This window comes from Ranitomeya variabilis, chromosome 3 (genome assembly GCF_051348905.1).
Source record: "Ranitomeya variabilis isolate aRanVar5 chromosome 3, aRanVar5.hap1, whole genome shotgun sequence".
In the NCBI taxonomy this organism is placed as follows: Eukaryota; Metazoa; Chordata; class Amphibia; order Anura; family Dendrobatidae; genus Ranitomeya; species Ranitomeya variabilis.
In genome coordinates, this window is record NC_135234.1 from 761,575,343 (window position 1) to 761,598,248 (window position 22,906).

The window sequence follows — 22,906 nt, forward strand, 5'->3', positions numbered from 1 at the left end:
ACTACAGTCATATCCAGAGGTCGGGCCATGCTGGGGGTTGTAGTGTCCTAAGAGTAGAGTATATAAGGATTGTATTACGGTCATATCCGGAGCTCGGGCCATGCTGGGGGTTGTAGTGTCCTATGAGTAGAGTATATAAGGATTGTACTACAGTCATATCCAGAGGTCGGGCCATGCTGGGGGTTGTAGTGTCCTTTGAGTACAGTATATAAGGATTGTATTACGGTCATATTCAGAGGTCGGGCCATGCTGGGGGTTGTAGTGTCCTATGAGTAGAGTATATAAGGATTGTATTACGGTCATATCCGGATCTCGGGCCATGCTGGGGGTTGTAGTGTCCTATGAGTAGAGTATATAAGGATTGTATTAAGGTCATATCCAGAGGTCAGGCCATGCTGGGGGTTGTAGTGTCCTATGAGTAGAGTATATAAGGATTGTACTACAGTCATATCCAGAGGTCGGGCCATGCTGGGGGTTGTAGTGTCCGATGAGTAGAGTATATAAGGATTGTATTACGGTCATATCCGGAGCTCGGGCCATGCTGGGGGTTGTAGTGCCCTATGAGTAGAGAATATGTGGATTGTACTATGGTCATATCCAGAGCTCGGGCCATGCTGGGGGTTGTAGTGGTCTAGTGGCAGCTAGATGTGGCTACTACCTGACAATCACAGCAGTGGTCCCAGGAGCGGTCGCCTCATTACAGGATGGTAACATAGCTGCTAGCGCCCCCTACCTGTTGAAATGTATTCTGCCACCAATTCTGACTCCACCACAGCGATGGAAGCAGCTTCGGCCTGAAGCTTATCTGGGGCCATCTGGATGGGAACGGCCATCTGACTGAGGTCAATAGTCGCCTGCCGGGGCTTACACTCCACCTTCTCCTTCACTGAAGAATAAAAGGGCAATCATGAACAGAATGGCCGGCCCTGGGAGTAGCTGGGGGTCCCTGGGGATCGCGGGGGGCTTGTATGTAAGAAGAGGAATGTACAGGACTGAACCACTGCCAGATTGTCGACTACCATGAGAAATGTATGGAAGTGGTGACATGCAGAACTATGGACCACAGCTCCACAACTGGGGGGCACGGATGCCCCTCAATCCCAGGAGGGCGATAAAGAGGAGTGTCTGAGCATTACACTCCAGTCACATCCAAAGCTGCATCCAACTGCCTCAATCTTCAACTCTGAGATTGAGCAGCACAACCTCCGAGAATCCTGTCATCATCAAAGCAGTGTATGAAGGGGGCTGGCTTAGCTATACAAATGCGCAGACTCTAGCCCCATCACACACAGAGAAGGAGGCTGGCTTAGCTATACGAATAAGCAGCCACTCAGCCCGATCACACAGAAGGAGGCTGGCTTAGCTATACAAATGAGCATCCATGGAGCCAGAACACAGAAGGGAGCTTGCTTAGCTATTTGAATGAGCAGACAATGGGCAGCATCACACGCAAAAGGAGGCTGGCTTAGCTATACGAATGAGCAGCCACAGCCCATCACACACAGAAGGGGGCTGACATAGCTATACAAATGAGCAGCCACTCAGCCCCATCACACACAGAAGGAGGCTTGTTCAGCTATACGAATGCGCAGCCACTAAGCCCCATCACACACAGAAGGAGGCTGGTTCGGCTATATGAATGAGCAGCCACTAAGCCCCATCACACACAGAAGGGGGCTAGTTCAGCTATACAAATGAGCAGCCACTAAGCCCCATCACACACAGAAGGAGGCTGGTTCGGCTATATGAATGAGCAGCCACTCAGCCCCATCACACACAGAAGGAGGCTTGTTCAGCTATACGAATGCGCAGCCACTAAGCCCCATCACACACAGAAGGAGGCTGGTTCGGCTATATGAATGAGCAGCCACTAAGCCCCATCACACACAGAAGGGGGCTGGTTAAGCTATACAAATGATCAGCCACTCAGTCCCATCATACACAGAAGTGGGCAGGCTTAGCTATACGAATGAGCAGCCACTCAGCCCCATAACACACAGAAGGGGTCTGCCTTAGCTATACAAATGAGCAGCCATTCAGCCCGGTCACACAGAAGGCTCGCTTAGCTATACGAACGAGCAGCCACTTAGCCTGATCACACAGAAGGGGGCTGGTTTAGCTATATGAATGAGCAGACGATAAGCCTCATCATACACATTAGGAGGTTGGCTTAGTTATACGAATGAGCAGCCACACAGCCCCATCACACACAGAAGGTGGCTGGCTTAGTTATATGAATGAGCTGCCACTCAGCCCAATCCCATACAGAAGGGGGCTGGCTTAGCTATATGAATGAGCTGCCATTAAGCAGCATCACACACAGAAGGGGGCTGGCTTAACTATAAGAATGAGAAGTCACTCAGCCCCATCACACACCAAAAGGGGCTTGTTTCATTAGCCAAGCCAGTCCTCTGGCTTCAATATTACAATAAACAAGCAGGCGGCCCCCTTCACGCAAAGCTCTGATAATGTGGTAAACACAGGAAACAAATAGAAAGCAGAGCTGTGCAGAGCCAGAGGGCATAAATGGGATGATAGAAGCATAGCAGCAAGCTGTATAAATTACTATTTATGGGCGACCCCTTTAATTTAAATCTACTGTATAACCCCCAGCGTTTACTGTTCAGCACAGAAACTGAATCAGCAGGCGATGGGAAAGAAGTGCGAGCTCAGAAACCAGCAAACGTTAGCAAAGTGTCCAATCCAAACAGCAGAACTCAGACTGCAGCTCTGGATGTGAGCGGAGTATACGAGCAGCAGACCGTTACATGTTATAACGAGCGTTATATCGCCGCCCGCACTCACCACTGGTTTGCTGCAGCTCCATCAGGGCCTTGATGGTGGACGTTGCAGACTGGGACTCCCCGACGAGGTCTTGGTAGATGATGGTGGGGGTGGTGTCCATCGCTATTTCATGCTCTGACCAGTCTTGACCCCGAGATGCAATGACATGGACCACCGGCTGGGAATCTGAAGGGGTCAAGAAAATGGAAGAATTGTCAATCAACCCAAAACCGATGATCCAAGGGCAAGAGAAACCAGTATGGAGGGGTAAGGGCGGGGGATTCATCCATGTTAAGCTCTGGTGTGTAATACCCCACTTTTCCTCAAGAGGTCACTGCAGGGAAAGCCTACGCTCTGCCAGTGATCGGAGCAGGTCTGCAGCCACTGAATTAAGGGTAGAGAATCGCCTAGGGCCCCCCTTCATGGAGGATTCAGGGGGGAGAATGTCGAAAGCGCGCTTTGTTTCTTGGCTTAACTTGACATGTAGACAACGGCACCTTGGGAGCTTTGGGAGGACTCGGTGGAGGACGAGCTGCTCTCAGTGTCTTCCTTAACTTCCTGGATGGTGGCACTCGTGGTCTCCACCACCCGAGACGCCTGCTGCAGGGTTTCAGTAACCAGCTGCCGGGTCTGTTCACTCATCACCGTGGCCTGAAACGTCACCGGCTTCGGCTTTATAAGGACCTAAAAAAGGAAGGAAACACAAGCTTCAGCCAAAGACATGGCGGCTTCCTCCACACTCATCCAAAGAAAGTGCGCGGTAACAACACCTCAGCTCAAAAGTGAGCGCAGCTCCGGAGTATAATGCAGGATGTAACTCAGGATCAGTAATGTATGTACACAGTGACTGCACCAGCAGAATAGTGAGTGCAGCTCTGGGGTATAATACAGGATGTAACTCAGGATCAGTAATGTAATGTATGTACACAGTGACTGCACCAGCAGAATAGTGAGTGCAGCTCTGGGGTATAATACAGGAGGTAACTCAGGATCAGTAATGTAATGTATGTACACAGTGACTGCACCAGCAGAATAGTGAGTGCAGCTCTGGGGTATAATACAGGATGTAACTCAGGATCAGTAATGTAATGTATGTACACAGTGACTGCACCAGCAGAATAGTGAGTGCAGCTCTGGGGTATAATACAGGAGGTAACTCAGGATCAGTAATGTAATGTATGTACACAGTGACTGCACCAGCAGAATAGTGAGTGCAGCTCTGGGGTATAATACAGGATGTAACTCAGGATCAGTAGTGTAATGTATGTACACAGTGACTGCACCAGCAGAATAGTGAGTGCAGCTCTGGGGTATAATACAGGAGGTAACTCAGGATCAGTAATGTAATGTATGTACACAGTGACTGCACCAGCAGAATAGTGAGTGCAGCTCTGGGGTATAATACAGGATGTATCTCAGGATCAGTAATGTAATGTATGTACACAGTGACTGCACCAGCAGAATTGTGAGTGCAGCTGTGGTAAAATATACAAGATAACTTATGATCAGATTTAATGATTGCAGAGACTTGTACAATACTTGTGAGAAGGAGCAGATGATGAGCAGCTCTGTACCTGGGTTTTCCCCTGCTGACCGTACACTATTTTGGTGGGGATGATCTTGGTCGTTGGCTGTACGGCCGAGCTGATGCCCTTGGGTTGTGTGACGATCATCTTGGTGATGGGCCGGGTGGCGGTGATGATTGCCGGCTTTGTGCCCACTGGCATGGCCTGGAGAGCTTTTTCACCCTAGAATAAGAAAACAATCGTTTCCATTCTGCCCGGAACTTGCTTTCGTCCTTTGCTTTGGTGATGACGACAAGCAGAGAGCGAAACCACTTTCCCCAATTTTTTCTCTGCTGTAGGACACTTAAGGTAATCTTGGCACGGGATTAATTTTGCCGTCACTGTTCAGTACTAGGCCATGTTAGGTCTTCAGATAGTAAATCTGCCCAGACCCTGTCCTGCTTGCACAGCTGAGATTTTTTAACAATGTGTTAGCACTGAACAGAGGAGCACAATCCTCTCTGCCCTCAATATATCAGCCCTGAGATCAATCCTCTGCTCCATCTGGAAGCCGAGACCATGGTGCAAAATATACCCTCTACTCCATCTGGAAGCAGTGGCCACGAGAACTCGGTGCAAGATAAATCCTCTGCTCCATCTGGAAGCAGTAACCACGAGACCACAGTGCAAAATATACCCTCTGCTCCATCTGGAAGCAGTGACCACGGTGCAAGATAAACCCACTGCTCCACCTGGAAGCAGTGACCATGAGACCTTGATGCAAGATAAACCCTCTGCTCCATCTGGAAGCCGTGACCACAAGACCCCAGTGCACTTACCCCTGCATTCAGCAGTGTCGTCACCACGTTTTTCCCCGGGATCCCCTGTATGGTTGTGCCTTTGCCGGTCGTTTTTTGCACCACGATGACATTCGGTTTAGAAGTCATAGGGATGGTGGTGATCTTCGTGGTTGTACCTGTAAGAAAAAAAAAAGTGACGTGAGTCACCCGACTATGTATTATATTACTAAACCAGGGGAGGATCCCATCACTGACACTTTATAAAGGGGCCGCAGAGGATTTACAGGGGCCCTACAACACTGACCGGAGCCAGCGGGGTCCCCAACACCTCGTAAGGACAGAGGTTTGTGCCGCTGATGTGTTTACCCTAATGGATTACAATTGTAACAAACTGTCGGCCCCCGCGGACAAACACGAGACCTCCTCCTCCGTGGACCTACACGAGCCCGCTCCTCACCCCCCCGTGGACCTACACGAGCCCGCTCCTCACCCCCCCCGTGGACCTACACGAGCTCGCTCCTCCCCCGCCCGTGGACACACACACGCCCTCTTCTCCTCCAATACGCGCACACACGCACGCACATACACACACAGCCCCCTTCCTCCCCCCCATACTTACATACACACGCCCTCTTCTCCTCCAGCACACACGCCCTCTCCTCCTCCCACACACACGCCCTCTCCTCCTCCCACACACATGCCCTCTTCTCCTCCTCCCACACACGCGAGTCCTCCCCAATACTCACCAGATACAATGTTGCTGCTGATGATCTTGCCTCCCAGTGTAGCCAGTGACTTTGGCACCACGGTGATAATACTTCCACTGGTGGTCTTCACATACGTGGCCCCTGGAGTAGCCGCCATGCGAGCCCCGAGCGCGGAGCTGACAGCCGGACGCGTGTACGTGGCCTGTGTCCCTGCGGATAGAAGGTATACAGAGCACAGCTCAGCACTAGTTCTAGGGGGTCCATCAGCATCTCCTTGTACAAGACGACGCCTGGTGGGCCCCCAACAAATGTACTCGCAGTTTAGGGTGAGATCGGTCCAATAAGCGAAATTCCGGCTTCTATCACCTATGAGTTCACAGGGGCTCAGACTCCTCAACGTAACCCTGCTCCGGGAGGGGGGGCACACTTCAGCTGTGATATCTCACACACACGCCGTGGTGTCCCAGGGCAGTTATCTCGTGTAGCCCCCCATGATCCATCCAGGGTCAGACTTTACCAGATCTGGGGGTGTCCTAATCATCATAAGTCTACGTTCACATTTGCGGTCTGCGCCGCAGCGTCAGGCGCTGCAGCGTCGCCGCATGCGTCCCTATATTTAACATGGGGGCGCATGGACATGCGTTGCACTTGCGTTTTGCGACGCATGCGTCACTGCGGCGCACGCGTCCGGGCGCAGAGGACGCAGCAAGTTGCATTTTTGCTGCGTCCAAAATCAACCAAAAAAAGGACGCATGCGTCGCAAAACGCAGCGTTGTGCATGCGTTTTGCTGCGTTTTTGTTTGCGTTGTGCGTTGCGTCGCCGACGCTGCGGCGCACAACGCAAATGTGAACGTAGCCTAACCTCTGCACTGTGGAAGAAGCGGACACTTACCGCTGGGAGCGGTGACCAGCTTGGTGGTCATTATCGCCCCATTGCTGCTGACCACCATGATTGGGGTGTTGCTGCTGTTCGGCAGGGAGGCAGACATTGGTTTAGGGAGGATCTTACTGGGCTGGACTTGTTGTGTGATTATTTTGACACCTGAAGAATAAAAAAGAAAAGTAAAATGAGAAATGTTTGGTGAGTAGGCGGCCATCACTGGTGAGGAGCAGATCCTTCCCTGCCATATTCCCTCCACCCAAACCATTTGCTGAAATGCCAACATACTGCAGCTGCATACCCCTCTTCTCTGCTCCCCCCCCTCTCATTTACTCCTTTCATCCCCCTCTTCTCCCCTCCCATTTACTCCTTTCATCCTCTTCTCCCCTCCCATTTAGTGCAATTTCATCCCCCTCTTCTCCCCTATTTACTCCTTTCATCCCCCCTCTTCTCCCCTCCCATTTACTCCTTTCACCCCCCTTTTCTCCCCTCCCATTTACTCCTTTCACCCCCCTCTTCTCCCCTCCTATTTACTCGTTTCATCCCCCTCTTTCTCCCCCTATTTACTCCTTTCATCCCCATCTTCTCCCCCTATTTACTCGTTTCATCCCCATCTTCTCCCCCTATTTACTCCTTTCATCCCCTCTTCTCCCCTATTTACTTTCATCCCCCTCTTCTCCCCCAATTTACTACATTTTAATACTCCTCCTCACCCGATTTTAATGCAGTTTAATCCCCTTCCTCTCCCCTCCTCTTTACTGCTGTTGTATCCCCCAGTACTCTGCTTCTCCCCTATTTGCGATAGCTACATCCACCGTAATGTAGGTGAATCCCTCCCACCTGTTTACTGCAGCTCCATCCCCTTCTTCTCCCCTCCTTTATCTTGTACTATTTTACACCAGATGTTTTTGCTGACTGAGGAGATGACGAAGATGACTTAGTACTCACCGGACTCCTGCTTAATCTGTATGGTGGGTTTGAGGCCCGGGGGCATCGGCTGCTGTGAGGAAGGGGCCGGGTGGGACAAGGTGGATGGCTGGGCCAGCGGAGGGGCCTGCTGCGATATCTGATGGATCTGGTGTTTGGGCGACTGCTGGTATTGCTTGGGAAACTGTGCCAGGATTTGGCCGGGAGACGATATCAGGCTCTTCGGGGAGGGAAGTCTGTTGGACGCGGCTTTCACTGTGGACGTTGAGACACCTGATCCATAAAGGCAACACGTCAGTGGTCGTATGGAGTCTGTGCCGCCAGTTTACACCTCTTAATACAGAACAATAGATCATTCTGAGATCTACAAGTGACCCAGATCCTCTACAAGTGACCCAGATCCTCCTCTACAAGTGACCCAGATCCTCCTCTACAAGTGACCCAGATCCTCCTCTACAAGTGACCCAGATCCTCCTCTACAAGTGACCCAGATCCTCCTCTACAAGTGACCCAGATCCTCCTCTACAAGTAACCCAGATCCTCCTCTACAAGTGACCCAGATCCTCCTCTACAAGTAACCCAGATCCTTCTCTACAAGTAACCCAGATCCTCCTCTACAAGTGACCCAGATCCTCCTCTACAAGTAACTCTCCTAGTTTCTCTATGTCTGCTGAGCACCGAATCCCTCGATACATTTCTGATTCTCAGCACTGAACACTAGAGGGCGCTCCGGAGATTTCTGCACAATGTTGTATCAAGGATACTTGGTCCTGGTTACAGTGCCCCCCCTCCCCCGACATATCCGGCTGCCACCCATCTACTGTGAGCCGCCTGACCTAACGAACACTACTACATCCCTGTATTCTGCTCCTTCGCTGGGCTCTGCTCCATTGCTGGTGACCCCCAGATCTACTCAACTCTGCTACATCGTTGGGTACTGTTCATTGCTACAATGAAGTCTCCTGAAGCTCTGCTACATCACTACAATAGTGAAGTCTCCTGACCTACGCAGCTCTGCTATATAGCTACAGTGAAGTCTCCTATCTTACTAAGCTCTGCTACATTATTAGTGATGTCTCCTGACCTACCCATCTCCGCTACATCCCTACAGCGAAGTCTTCTGACCTACCCATCTCCGCTACATCCCTACAGCGAACTCTCCTACCCTGCTAATCTCTGCAGTGAAGTCTCCTGACCTACCCATCTCCGCTACATCTCTGCAGTGAAGTCTCCTACCCTGCTAATCTCTGCTACATCTCTACAGCGAAGTCTCCTGACCTACCCATCTCTGCTACAACCCGACAGCGAAGTCTCCTGACCTACCCATCTCTGCTACAACCCGACAGCGAAGTCTCCTACCCTGCTAATCTCTGCAGTGAAGTCTCCTGACCTACCCATCTCCGCTACATCTCTGCAGTGAAGTCTCCTACCCTGCTAATCTCTGCTACATCTCTACAGCGAAGTCTCCTGACCTACCCATCTCTGCTACATCTCTACAGCGAAGTCTCCTGACCTACCCATCTCTGCTACAACCCGACAGCGAAGTCTCCTACCCTGCTAATCTCTGCTACATCTCTACAGTGAAGTCTCCTGACCTTCGCAGCTTTGCTATGTTGCTTCCATCCTACTAAGCTCTTCTGCATCACTACAGTGAGATCTCCTAATCTACTGAACTCTGCTACATTGCCATCTTCTGACCTGCCCAACATTACTACATCCCTACAGCAAGGTCTTGTAGCGTACTAAGCTCTGCTACATTGCTGGTCAGTACTACTCCGGACCTGCCCATCCCTGCTATATCAGCACAGCGAGTCTCCTGACCTATTCCATTCTGCTACACTGCGGTTCAGTGACATATTCCGCCCTGCTACACTGCCGAGTCTTCTCTGCTGTGCACTCGGCTCTGCGACACCCGTCTCACTTTGCTGGGCCTCTGACGTCACACTTCCACTGCCGTCCAGTCACTACAGCTTCCTATGCTTCCACCTATTGGCCTCCTCTGGCCCCAGGGCCAAGGATCCACCTCACCAGGTGAGACACAGCAATGACCAGTCTGCTGCCAGCGCCCCCTAGTGGCGGCTGCAGGGAACCACATCCTATCATGTAGCTATAATCATGGAGGCGAGACATCCGCTCCTAGAAGGAAGCATCTCTAACGGCCGGTCACATCATGGAGCAGAGGTAGATCAATGAAACGGTGGAAGGGCCTCCTACCTTGCGCCATGGTGGACATAACGAGGGATGGGGTTGAGGACACCACGGTGGTGACGGCGATGCTTCCTGCGGACACCGCTGTGGAGGTGCCACCGCTGCTGCTGCTGGTGGTGAGAGCAGAGTAATGGGCCGCGGTGGCCACCACGGCCGGCTTCTGCGTGGTGGAGGTAATGACGGAGGTGGGGACCAGCTTTGTGACCGCTGCGTAGTTGTGAGACTTGGATAAAATGTTCGGGACAAACGTGGAGCTGGGGGAGGTTGTAACAATGATCACCTGTCATGGAGGGAGAGAAGAACGGTCAGAAAAGCAAAAACGCCAAGATCTCTGCTTGCTGTCAAACCACAGGTCCATTACAATTGTATCCAGTGCAGAGGAGGCGTCTCTCAGAAGTGCTGATCGTTTGTTACATTGTATCAGTCTGATCCGTTACCGGACAATGTTGAGGTCCCAGTCAGGAGGGTCTTAGCAACAAATGGGGTCTATTCACAGCCACGCAACAGCACGCAGATTTAACCCCTTGGAAAATTGGCCTTTTTTTTTTCTTTTTGCCTTTCAAGAGCCATAACACTTTTTCCCCCCATCACTACTGCAAGGACTTGTTTTCTGTGGGACAAGAGTTGTCGTTTTGAATAACACTGTTCATTTTACCAAAATTAAAAAAAATATATAATAATAATAATAATAATAATAATAATAATAAATAATAATAAAAATAATAGGGAAACAAAATTTAAAGCTGGGTAAAAGATTAAAAGAAAAAAAAGTCATTTAGGTTTTGTTTTTACGATGTTCGCTAAAAGCAACAGGGAACTTTTGTTCTAAGGTTATGATAAACTTAAACTTTTAAAATTGGATAAAAAAAATAAATTCAATAATAAAAATAAAATATAAAAAAAATCAAAACAGTAGATAAATAAGAAAAATAATAGGTTCAAAACAGTAAATACAACTAAAATTGTAAATAAAAATAAAATATTTATTTTAAAAATAAAATATATATTATAAAAATATATTTTATCAGTTATGTGTACTATTGATTTTATTGAACGTATTATTTTTATTATAATCTACTATTTTGAGAATATATATATATATATATATATATATATATATATATATATATATATATATATATATATATATATATATATATATATATATATATATATATATATACACACACACACACACATATACATACACACTATATGATTGTCTAAGGGTCACTTCCGTCTGTCTGTCACGGATATTCATTGGTCGTGGCCTCTGTCTGTCATGGAATCCAAGTCGCTGATTGGTCTCGCCAGCTGCCTGTCATGGCTGCCGCGACCAATCAGCGACAGCCACAGTCCGATTAGTCCCTCCCTACTCCCCCGCAGTCAGTGCCCGGCGCCCGCATACACCCCTCCGGTCACCGCTCACACATGGTTAATGCCAGCGGTAACGGACTGCGTTATGCCGTGGGTAACGCACTTCTTTACCGCTGCTATTAACCCTGTGTCACCAAGTTTTTACTATTGAGGCTGCCTATGCAGCGTCAATAGTAAAAAGATCTAATGTTAAAAATAATAAAAAATCATTATATACTCACCTTCCGCCGCCTTTCCCACTGCTCGCGACGCTCCAATGACCGCTCCATGCAAGCGGCAGGTTCCGGTGGCAAGGATGGTATGCGAGAAGGACCTGCCGTGACCTCACGGTCATGTGACCGTGACGTCATCACACGCTGGGACCGGAAGCTGCCGCCTGCACCGCACACAGGCGACAGAACTACAAGGGGCCCTCGGAAGGTGATTATATGTTTATTTTTTAACCTGTGACATACGTGGCTGGGCAATATACTACGTGTACATGCATATTTTAGAATACCCGATGCGTTAGAATCGGGCCACCATCTAGTATATATATATATATATATATATATATATATATATATATATATATATATATATACATATACACACACACATATACACTCACTGGCCACTTTATTAGGTCCACCTGTCCAACTTCTTGTTAACACTTAATTTCTAATCAGCCAATCACATGGCGGCAACTCAGTGCATTTAGGCATGTAGACATGGCCAAGACAATCTCCTGCAGTTCAAACCGAGCATCAGTATGGGGAAGAAAGGTGATTTGAGTGCCTTTGAACGTGGCATGGTTGTTGGTGCCAGAAGGGCTGGTCTGAGTATTTCAGAAACTGCTGATCTACTGGGATTTTCACGCACAACCATCTCTAGGGTTTACAGAGAATGGTCCGAAAAAGAAAAAAAATCCAGTGAGCGGCAGTTCTGTGGGCGGAAATGCCTTGTTGATGCCAGAGGTCAGAGGAGAATGGGCAGACTGGTTCGAGCTGATAGAAAGGCAACAGTGACTCAAATCGCCACCCGTTACAACCAAGGTAGGCCTAAGAGCATCTCTGAACGCACAGTGCGTCGAACTTTGAGGCAGATGGGCTACAGCAGCAGAAGACCACACCGGGTACCACTCCTTTCAGCTAAGAACAGGAAACTGAGGCTACAATTTGTACAAGCTCATCGAAATTGGACAGTAGAAGATTGGAAAAACGTTGCTTGGTCTGATGAGTCTCGATTTCTGCTGCGACATTCGGATGGTAGGGTCAGAATTTGGCGTAAACAACATGAAAGCATGGATCCATCCTGCCTTGTATGGAGCATCTTTGGGATGTGCAGCCGACAAATCTGCGGCAACTGTGTGATGCCATCATGTCAATATGGACCAAAATCTCTGAGGAATGCTTCCAGCACCTTGTTGAATCTATGCCACGAAGAATTGAGGCAGTTCTGAAGGCAAAAGGGGGTCCAACCCGTTACTAGCATGGTGTACCTAATAAAGTGGCCGGTGAGTGTATATATATATATATATACACACATACGGCCCCCTCTCCGTCCATCAGGCGGTCGGCCGATGCATCTAATGTGAACCCCGGTCTGACTTCAGATCTCAGCGTTCACATCTCACCGCTGCCCTCTCCTGGTACGGTGTGGTAATACACGCAATTGCATTTTTTTTTTTGGGGGGGGGGGGGGGAATACATCAAGGGTCTCTTTCTTTTCGCGTATCTTTAGGTTCTCTTTTAAGCCAGAAAACCCCCCCACAAAAACAAAGTGTCTCGTCCATTCAGGACCCTTAGAAACTGTGCCTAGCATGCATTACAAGGCATCTTGTGGAAAGGACGGATGCGGTGCGGTTGGCGACACTCACCTTCTGCGTGGACGTGTTTGTGGTCTGGGTGGCAGGTTTGGAGAATGTGATTTTCACCGGGGACATGTGCGGCGGTAAGGAGTTAGCGATGCTCTGCATGATGCTCATTTTCGGGCTGCCGGTGACCGGCACGGTGATGGTTTTCGAGACCGGTGTCGCAGGTTTGGGAACATCTTTTAGGACCACCGGCGAGGAGCTGCTGGAGTTGGTTCGCCGTCGCTTGCGTGGCTTCTCGTCGTCGTCCGAACAGTTGACGCCTGTTGAGAGATTCAGGAAGGACGCAATGCAACGGTGCAGAAATAATAGCTGCTTGAATGGTGGGGGTCTCACTGCTGGGACCCTCAAAAACACCGGAATGTGGGGGGGGGGATGTTCAGCACATGTGCGGGGCTTCATCAGTCTGACAGACTTTGAATACTGCACTGACATTGATGAAAAGGGGTCTGGTGATGGGTGGGCCACTCGGAGGTTGGAGCCCCATCGATCTAGCAAGTACAGGAGGTGACTGATTAGTCAGTGCGGGGACCAATAAGGTTCTCAGTGGCCAGACCCCCCACTAATAATCCAGCAATCATCACCTATCCGGGGCTAGGCAATAAGTCAGGGTACGTTATAACCAAAACACCCCATCAAAGGGGGCTGTACAAGACACGGCTGCTTTCTTCTCCAAACAGCTTCACTCTTGTCCCCAGGCCGTGCCTGGTACTGCAGTTATGTGAAGCCCACCCCACAGACAGCAGCGATGCCATGTGGAGAAGGAAGCCACAGGGTTCCCCATAAAGTTACAGGTCTCTCACTTTTTACGTAGACGGTGCTGCCGCTGGGCAGGACGACCACATTGGATGCGGGACTAGCGGGTCGGGGCGACTTGACGGTGGCGACGCTCCCACTGGGGACCGGCGTGGATGTCGGGGTGGACGTTGTACTCGTGTAGGAGTAGCACACGACCACTAGAGAAGAAGACATGGAGGTCAGGGTACAACACATGCGGTGTCACACCATGATGCACAATCCGTCCAGCACCCACCTTCCTTGTTCCCAGTCTCGGCCGGGTCAGGCAGCGACGAGTTGTGCTGTCCTGCGGAGTTGGCGATGGCGTTGGCGGCAGCCGTGAACGCCGTCTGTGGGACCAGACGAGGCATGAGAGGGATTAACCGCCGGCCTTCGATCGACCACTCGGAAGAACTGTTCGGACCGGACATACTGAAGAAAGAAAAACAAGAGCGGGGCATAAACAACAATTCTTATCGCCTGCAAAAAGAAATAAACTTTAGCCTGCGTTTTCCTCCAGAGCTGCATTCATAATTCTGCTACTGACTCATCTTTTTTTCTCCCAGTAGACCAAACTGCCAGTCAGAAAAAATCAGCGCCTAATTCTATACTTAAGTAGATGATGGATTTCTGAAATATCTTCACAGGTAAAGAGCAGGGAGGCCTACTCACTTGTGAGCGATGGTAGTGAGGCGCTCATCGTTCACCGCTCTGCGGACTTCTGCCCGATGCCGCTCCGTGGAAATGCTACAGATAAACAACAAGAGCGTTCATATAATGGTCAATGAAAGTGATATTTAAAGTCAGGACGACCCCTTTAAGGATTGCTCTCTTTTTGTAACATCGCATTATGACGCCTTCTCTCCACCAGGGGGCAGCACTTTACATGGAAGGAAACATTGCTCCCTCCTTACAGAGGAAAAATGAATCACTCACCTCAACACTTTAGAAAGTTCTCCAAGAAGGTCCTTCTTCTCCTTACTGAGGTCGCCCTGCGCGCGGAGGGCACTGATGACACCCGCATAGGCCTCCAGCTCTGAGAAAAGCAAAAACCATCAACGGGAGAAACTCAGGATCGAGTCACAGAGGTTGTGCTGAAATGTCATTCCGGAGCTGCATTCACAATTCTGCTCATCAGCGCCAAAAATGAAATATTTCCCAGAATCTCCAGGATTTGACGCTGAACAGAAGCAGAGAATGCTGGGAGATTTCAGCTCTGGTCTCTGCGCCGTCCCTGACGATCACTACAATCAGCGTCTCCCCGGCCGGAAACTGCTGAGAAACGGATGAAATAACAATGGACAAGAAGAGACGCTGCAGGCGAGAGCGGCCCACGATTATCAGATATATGAGGAACATGGCGACAATGGAAGCCTGGAGTCTGAACGACTGAATCATGGTTTCTCATTCAGTCCCATTGCCCCTGGTGTAGACAATTCGGCCCCTTGTCCTCCAGTGTGTAACCTCCGACCCTCACCCCTGGTATCTAACCTCCGACCCTCACCCCTGGTATCTAACCTCCAGCCCATCATCCACTGTGTGTAACCTTTGACCCTCACCCCTGGTATATAACCTCTGGCCCCCTGCCATGTCGTCTGCCTTTACTACCATGTGACAGAGAGGCTGATTCCAGTGCGGTCCTGTAATAGAAGCCACCGGGGTAACAAGTCCGTCCATGACATTTCTTCCCCCATCACCTGTGACTGATATTATTGATAAGTGGAAGGAACCGCAGCAACTCAGCCACAGAGTGGAAACCCCGTAATGCTATAGAGTGGGGATCGAGTGCTGAGGAGCAGAAGAGAGAAAAGACCACCGCTCTGCTGACGCCATAACTGCAGAGTCCAGACCTCCTCCGGTATCAGCACAAACACTGCGCCCCCACCAGGAGCTTCATGGCTGAGCAGCTGCATGCGGCCGTACATCACCAAGCACAATGCCGAGCGTCGGATGGAGTGGTGTAAATCCGCCACCACTGGACTCTGGAGGAGACGTGTTCTGTGCAGTGATGGATCGCACTTCTCTATCTGCGTCTGATGGAGGAGTCTGGGTTTGGTGATTCCAGGAGGACGTTACCCCCTGACTGCATTGTGCCCCCTGTACAGATGGTGGAGGGGGATGATGCTATGGGCTGTTATCAGGGAGCGGCCTCGGACCCTCAGCTCCAGTGATGGGAAATCTAAATCTAGAGCACAAGACACTGAGGACAATTGTAGCTTCAGCTTTGTGGGAACAGTTTGGTGTTCGCCCTTCTCTGTCCCCCATGACTGTGCCCAGTGCATCAGCTCCATACAGACATGGAGGGGAGAACATGAGCGGCCGCACAGAGCCCGGACCTCAGCCCCACCTGGACCGGAGATTGTGAGCCCGGACCCCCAACATCAGGGTCTGACCCCACAAATGTCTTCTGGATGAAGGATGCAGAGGGGTGACTCCATCTTAATGTCTATGGATGAAAGATGGGAGGTCACAAAAGCTCCTGTAGGCGGGATGTGGAGGGGGGGCACATACTTTTCTCCATACATAGAGGACTATTACATGCCCCTATAAATTCCATTCCCCTTCATAAAAATGATCCGACACAAAGCAAATTTCAGCAACAATAAGCAAAATGAGCATAAAAAACAAGGGGTGAGCTGTAAAATCGATTGCAATCCACAGTGGCTGATAACAGCGAGCAGCAGCCTGCACAGCAGACGGGAGGAACCACCAGCGATACAATGTATTGGACCTGGCTGCACAGGCGCGCCCTCTACTGGAGCAGCGCCGCACTGCAGACAGGCGGAACCACCAGTGGATACATTGTATTGGACCTGGCTGCACAGGCGCGCCCTCTGCTGGAGCAGCGCCGCACTGCATTTGAAATGTTTACAATCACACAGGCAGCGCGCTGACGTCAGAAGGGGGCGTGTCCTACACAATTCACACACAAAAGCAAGACGCGCATGCGCAGAAATAAACAGAGAGCAATAGCGGAATAACGGAGGGAAAACGTACCGAGTTTTCGCAGGATCCTTTTACATTCATCGCGGCTGAAGTCCAGGAGGGTGGGCCACACCACTGGCATCCTGTCCTCCTGCAGTCACAGAGCCCTGCCGGGGAGAACACTAGAAGGCATCACTCCCTGCAGCTCCTCACGAGCAGTGAGGCCTCCGCTTAATCCGGGCACGGCGGCCTTTCCTCCAGCTGTATAATAAACGGCACACGGAGCGCTCCAGCCAGCACAGATCCGGTGGGTTTGACTGCGGCTCCCGCTGTCAAGATGGCGCGCCGGTGACATTGCGCATGCGCGGAGAACGCCGGGAATTGTAGTCTTCGTACCCGATTGGCTGATTTCGCCGATGACGTAAATATATCATAAACAAAGGAGGAATCGGCGCCGGATAAGCTTCCTACGGCGGGCGAGAGGGGACAAACAGCAGGAGGCGAACAGCGCCACCTGGCGGGATGTGACAGCCTTGGAGGACCGAACAGTAAACAATGTCGGGAAACAAAGAGCGATGACCTTAACCCCTTAGTGACTGAGCCAATGTTAATGACCAGGTCACATGTTACAATTCTGACCACTGTCACTTTAATCCCACTGATTCCGAGACTGATATATTGTTTGTCGTGACATTTCTCAGATATGACTTGTGTTTATTTGTGAAAATATTAGAAATTTGGCAAAAATTGTGAAAATTTCACAATTTTCAAACGTTTAATTTTTATGCCCTTGAGTCACAGAGATATGTCACACAAAACAATAAATAACATTTCCCACATGTCTACTTTACATCAGCACAATTCCGGAAAATATTTTTTTGTTAGGGAGTTCTAAGGGTTAAAAGTTGACCAGCGATTTCTCATTTTTCCCAAAAATTCTTACAAGATCAGGGACCACATGACATGTGAAGTGACTTTGAGGGGTCGTTATGAAAGAAAATACCCAATAATGACCCCATTCTAAAAACTGCACCCCTCAAGGTGCCCAAAACCGCATTCAAGAAGCTTATTAACCCTTCAGGTGCTTCACAGGAATTAATGGAATGTGGAAGGAAAAATGGACCCCAAAATGTGTTGTGCAATTTCTACTGAATACACGTTTGGAGACCCCTGATGTGCCAAAACAGTGAAGACCCCCACAAGTGACACCATGCTGGAAACTAGACCCCTCAAGGGTTTTATCCAGGTGTAGAGTGAACATTTTGAACCCCCAGGTATGACACAGAATTTGTTAATATTAGGTTGTCATATTGAATATGTCGTCATTAGTGCTGAGCGCACGTGCTCACTGCTCCAACTTGCATCGGGTGCTCAGGTATTCACCCAATATCGCAGGTGCTGGAGCGACTTGCTGAAGTCCCTGCTCCGTATGTTTCACAGCTGTTAGACACCCAAAAAAACCCAACCAAAACCGTAACACAACCCCAACCCTAACACAACCATAACTCCAACCATAACTCTAACCCCAATCATAACCCTAACACAACCCCAACCCTAACACAACCCCAACCGTAATCCTAACACAACCCCAACCGTAACACAACCCCAACCCTAACAACCCAAACCCTAACACAACCATAACACTAACACAACCCCAACCGTAACACAACCCCAACCCTAACAACCCAAACCCTAACACAACCATAACACTAACACAACCCCAACTCTAACCCAACCCAAACCATAACCCCAACCAAAACCCTAACACAACCCCAACCGTAACACAACCCCAACCCTAACACAACCATAACTCCAACCATAACCCTAATCATAACCCTAACACAACCCCAACCATAACCCTAACCCCAACCATAACCCTAACACAACCCCAACCGTAGCACAACCCCAACCCTAACACAACCCCAACCATAACCCTAACACAACCCCAACCCTAACACAACCCCAACCATAACACAACCCCGACCCTAACACAACCCCAACCGTAACACAACCCCAACCCTAATATAACCCCAACCATAACCCTAACCCCAACAATAACCCTAACACAACCCCAGCCCTAACACAACCCCAACCCTAATATAACCCTAACCCCAACCATAACCCTAACACAACCCCAACCATAACCCTAACACAACCCCAACCCTAACACAACCCTAACTCCAACCATAACACAACTCAAACCCCAACTGTGAGCAGATTGCGGGATGCAGTAATGGACAGGAGGCAGATCAAGAGTTAACAGATTTATTAATGGGGTATGCTCCACGCAGGGAGGTAATGGGTTAAGCAGGGGGTAGAAGAGGTGATATTAGCACAGTATGAGTGCAGGGTGAGGTAACGAAGTAAACAACTTCATGAAACAGTTAACTTATCCATTCGCTGGTTTCCTGACTGCAGAACCTTGGGTTCCAACGGTGGCGCCTATGCAACTGGCGCGTGATGACTCCGGTGTCATCCTGAAGAAGCTGGAGGTCCAGTTCCCGGCAATGGCGATGAGTCCTTGTTGTACCAAGCGGGGTCCTGGAGCCAAGGTTTGTCGTATGGGGTGCAGTAGTCTGTAACACTGCCGGAGTGTAACTCAGCTCGGCAGTAGTAAGTGGGTAAGGAATGGCACAATTCTCTATCAGTCACCAGGTCTGTCTTAGGCACCACGTGCGCAGTTACCACTGGCCAGGAGCATCTGTAGCTTTTGGTCACGGAAGACAACGGGCACACGGCAGATGTCTGTCCACAGTCAGTATATCTGAACGCAGGGAATCTACAGTGCGAGCCTGCACTATCACGATGCTCAGAGGATGGAGCCTCAAACTTCTCCTGCTGCCCGCTCTGTCTGACCCCTCTTTTCCGCACACAGGACCTTTTATTATCGTCATGCCACCTGCTGTCAAGTGCAAAGGTTGCTCCGGGTTGGAAAGCTTTCCCCTGGGCAACAATGGTGAAAGCCCTGACAGTTCTGGAACCAGCGCAAGAGAGGTACCCCCCGGTCCGGTCCATCTTCTTTCACAACCATAACCCTAACTCCAACCCCAACCCTAAAACAACCCCAACCCTAACCATAACCCTAACACAACCATAACCCTAACAAACCCTAACCCCAACACAACTCCAACCCTAACACAACTGTTGTGGATTCTGTTTGTGGGCTCCCTCTGGTGGTTACTGCTGGTACTGGGTGACTTTGGTGGGTTGCGGCCTTTGGTTTCCACCTGTCCATCAGAGGCTGGGTGTTTCCTATTTTACCTGGCCTTTCTGTCATTCCCTTGCCGGCTATCAATGTATTCAGATGTGCTCTGTTTGGTTCCTGCCTACCTGCTCCCAGATCTTTCAGGATAAGCTAAGTGCTGATTTTCAGTTGTTTGGTTTTTTGTCCAGCTTGCTTATTATGTCTCTATGCTAGCTGGTAGCTCTAGTGGACTGAGGTTCTCCCCATGTGCCATGAGTTGGCACATGGGTTCTTGTAATCTCAGGATGGTTTTTTGATTAGGGTTTTTTGCTGACCGCTCAGTCCCCTTTTGTATCATTCTGCTTTCTAGTTTACAGCGGGCCTCAATTTGCTGAACCTATATATATCATCTCTATGTGTGTGCCTTCCTCTCATTTCACCGTCAATACATGTGGGGGGCAACTATACCTTTTGGGGTTCATTCCTCTGGAGGCAAGTGAGGTCTTTATTTTCTCTGCAGTACTAGTTAGCTCTTAGGCTGGTGCGTGGCGTCTAGAACCAACGTAGGCACGCTCCCTGGCTATCTCTAGTTGCGTTTGTCAGGCGTAGGGCAGCGGTCAGCCCAGGTTCCATCACCCTAGAGCTCGTCCGATATTTTGTATTACTTTGCTTGTCCCTTGCTATCCCTAGCCATTGGGATTCATGACAGTATAGCCGGCCCACAAAGTGTTAATTGTTTGGGCTGAAGCAGGAGAAAAAGAAGTGTTTAAGGGAAATTTTTTTTTTTTTTTTTTTTCCTTCAGAGTTTTGCTGCCTAGCCCTTAATTTCTGTTTAGCTGCTTCTTACCTCCTCTTAACCCTTGAATGGCTCTGATATTAGCTGTTTAACATGGATGTCCAGAGTTTGGCTTCCAGCCTGAGTAATCTCGCGGCAAAAGTTCAAAACATACAGGATTTTGTTGTTCACACTCCCATGTCTGAACCTAGAATTCCTATTCCAGAGTTCTTTTCTGGAGATAGATCTACCTTCCTGAATTTCAGGAACAATTGTAAATTGTTTCTTTCTTTAAAATCTCGCTCCTCTGGAGACCCTGCTCAACAGGTCAAGATTGTAATATCTTTCCTGCGAGGCGACCCTCAGAATTGGGCATTTGCATTGGCACCAGGGGATCCTGCATTGCTCAATGTGGATGCGTTTTTTCTGGCATTGGGATTGCTCTATGAGGAACCCAACCTGGAGATTCAGGCTGAAAAGGCTTTATTAGCCCTCTCTCAGGGGTATGATGAAGCGGAAATATATTGTCAAAAATTTCGGAAATGGTTAGTGCTTACTCAGTGGAATGAGTGCGCCCTGGCTGCAAACTTCAGAAATGGTCTTTCCGAGGCCATTAAGGATGTTATGGTGGGGTTCCCTACGCCTACAGGTCTGAATGAGTCGATGGCTATGGCCATTCAGATTGATCGGCGTTTACGGGAGCGCAAACCCGTGCACCAGTTGGCGGTGCCTTTTGAACAGGCACCTGAGACTATGCAATGTGATAGAATTCAGTCCAGAAGTGAACGGCAAAATTATAGGCGGAAAAATGGATTGTGTTTTTATTGTGGTGATTCAGCTCATGTTATATCAGCATGCTCTAAACGCACAAAAAGGGTTGATAAATCTTTTGCCATTGGTACTCTGCAGCCTAAGTTCATTTTGTCTGTGACTCTGATTTTTTCACTGTCTTCCATTTCCGTTGATGCCTATGTGGATTCGGGCGCTACCCTGAGTCTTATGGATTGGTCATTTGCTAAACGCTGCGGTTTTAGTCTGGAACCTCTGGAAGTTCCTATTCCTCTGAAGGGAATTGACTCTACACCATTGGCTATGAATAAACCGCAGTATTGGACACAAGTGACCATGCGCATGACTCCCGTTCATCAGGAGGTGATTCGCTTCCTTGTACTGTATAATTTACATGATGTACTAGTGCTTGGTCTGCCATGGTTACAAACTCATAATCCAGTCCTGGATTGGAAAACAATGTCTGTGTTAAGCTGGGGATGTCAGGGGGTTCATGATTATGCACCTCCGATTTCAATCGCTTCATCTACTCCTTCTGAGATCCCTGCGTTTTTGTCTGACTATAGTGATGTTTTTGAGGAGCCTAAGCTCAATTCGCTCCCTCCGCATAGAGATTGTGACTGTGCTATAGAATTGATTCCTGGCAGTAAGTTCCCTAAGGGTCGTTTATTTAATCTGTCACTGCCAGAACATACTGCTATGCGGAAATATATTAAGGAGTCCTTGGAAAAGGGACATATTCGTCCATCTTCGTCCCCTCTGGGAGCAGGTTTTTTTTTCGTGGCAAAAAAAGATGGTTCCCTGAGGCCTTGTATAGATTATCACCTTCTGAATAAGATTACAGTCAAGTATCAGTATCCTGTTGTGAAATTGGATTCTGGGCTCCCCCGGTGGCCACTTGTGGAATTGAACTTGTGTGCATCATCCCCTCTGTTCACCTGCTCCTATCAGGATGTGGGAGTCGCTATATAACCTTGCTCCTCTGTCAGTTTCTTGCCGGTCAACAATGTAATCAGAAGCCTTTCTGTGCTTGTTCCTGCTACTAGACAACTCCCAGCTAAGTTGGACTTTTGTCCTTGTGTGTTTTTGCATTTTGTTCCTGTTCACAGCTGCTGTTTCGTTACTGTGTCTGGAAAGCTCTTGTGATCGGAAATTGCCACTCTGGTGTTATGAGTTAATGCTAGAGTCTTAAAGGAATTTCTGGATGGTGTTTTGATAGGGTTTTCTGCTGACCATGAAAGTGTCCTTTCTGTCTTCCTGCTATCTAGAAAGCGGACCTCGATTTTGCTAAACCTATTTTCATACTACGTTTGTCATTTCATCTTAAATCACCGCCAATATATGTGGGGGCCTCTGTCTGCCTTTTGGGAAAATTTCTCTAGAGGTGAGCCAGGACTGTCTTTTCCTCTGCTAGGA

The 22,906-nt window shown here is 49.1% G+C and overlaps 1 protein-coding gene across 3 annotated transcripts in view; it reads right to left on the bottom strand.

Annotated features, from left to right (window-relative positions):
* Positions 1-17,120, bottom strand: part of EMSY (EMSY transcriptional repressor, BRCA2 interacting) — a 30,504-nt gene extending 13,384 nt beyond the window's left edge. Inside the window, exons 1-15 of one of the 3 annotated variants that reach the window (XM_077298726.1) lie at positions 16,815-17,120; positions 14,754-14,853; positions 14,490-14,564; positions 14,074-14,249; positions 13,844-13,996; positions 13,047-13,303; positions 9,818-10,091; positions 7,625-7,876; positions 6,689-6,838; positions 5,836-6,006; positions 5,129-5,265; positions 4,359-4,532; positions 3,282-3,468; positions 2,806-2,970; positions 734-886 (exon numbers count right to left, since the gene is read on the bottom strand). In XM_077298726.1, coding sequence (XP_077154841.1) covers positions 734-886; positions 2,806-2,970; positions 3,282-3,468; positions 4,359-4,532; positions 5,129-5,265; positions 5,836-6,006; positions 6,689-6,838; positions 7,625-7,876; positions 9,818-10,091; positions 13,047-13,303; positions 13,844-13,996; positions 14,074-14,249; positions 14,490-14,564; positions 14,754-14,853; positions 16,815-16,884 — 2,494 coding nt within the window. In that variant the 5' untranslated portion in view covers positions 16,885-17,120. Of the gene's footprint in view, positions 1-733; positions 887-2,805; positions 2,971-3,260; positions 3,469-4,358; positions 4,533-5,128; positions 5,266-5,835; positions 6,007-6,688; positions 6,839-7,624; positions 7,877-9,817; positions 10,092-13,046; positions 13,304-13,843; positions 13,997-14,073; positions 14,250-14,489; positions 14,565-14,753; positions 14,854-16,814 lie in introns of all 3 variants that reach the window. The other 2 variants (XM_077298727.1, XM_077298728.1) reach the window with 2 other exon arrangements.
* Positions 17,121-22,906: the final 5,786 nt, after the last annotated feature.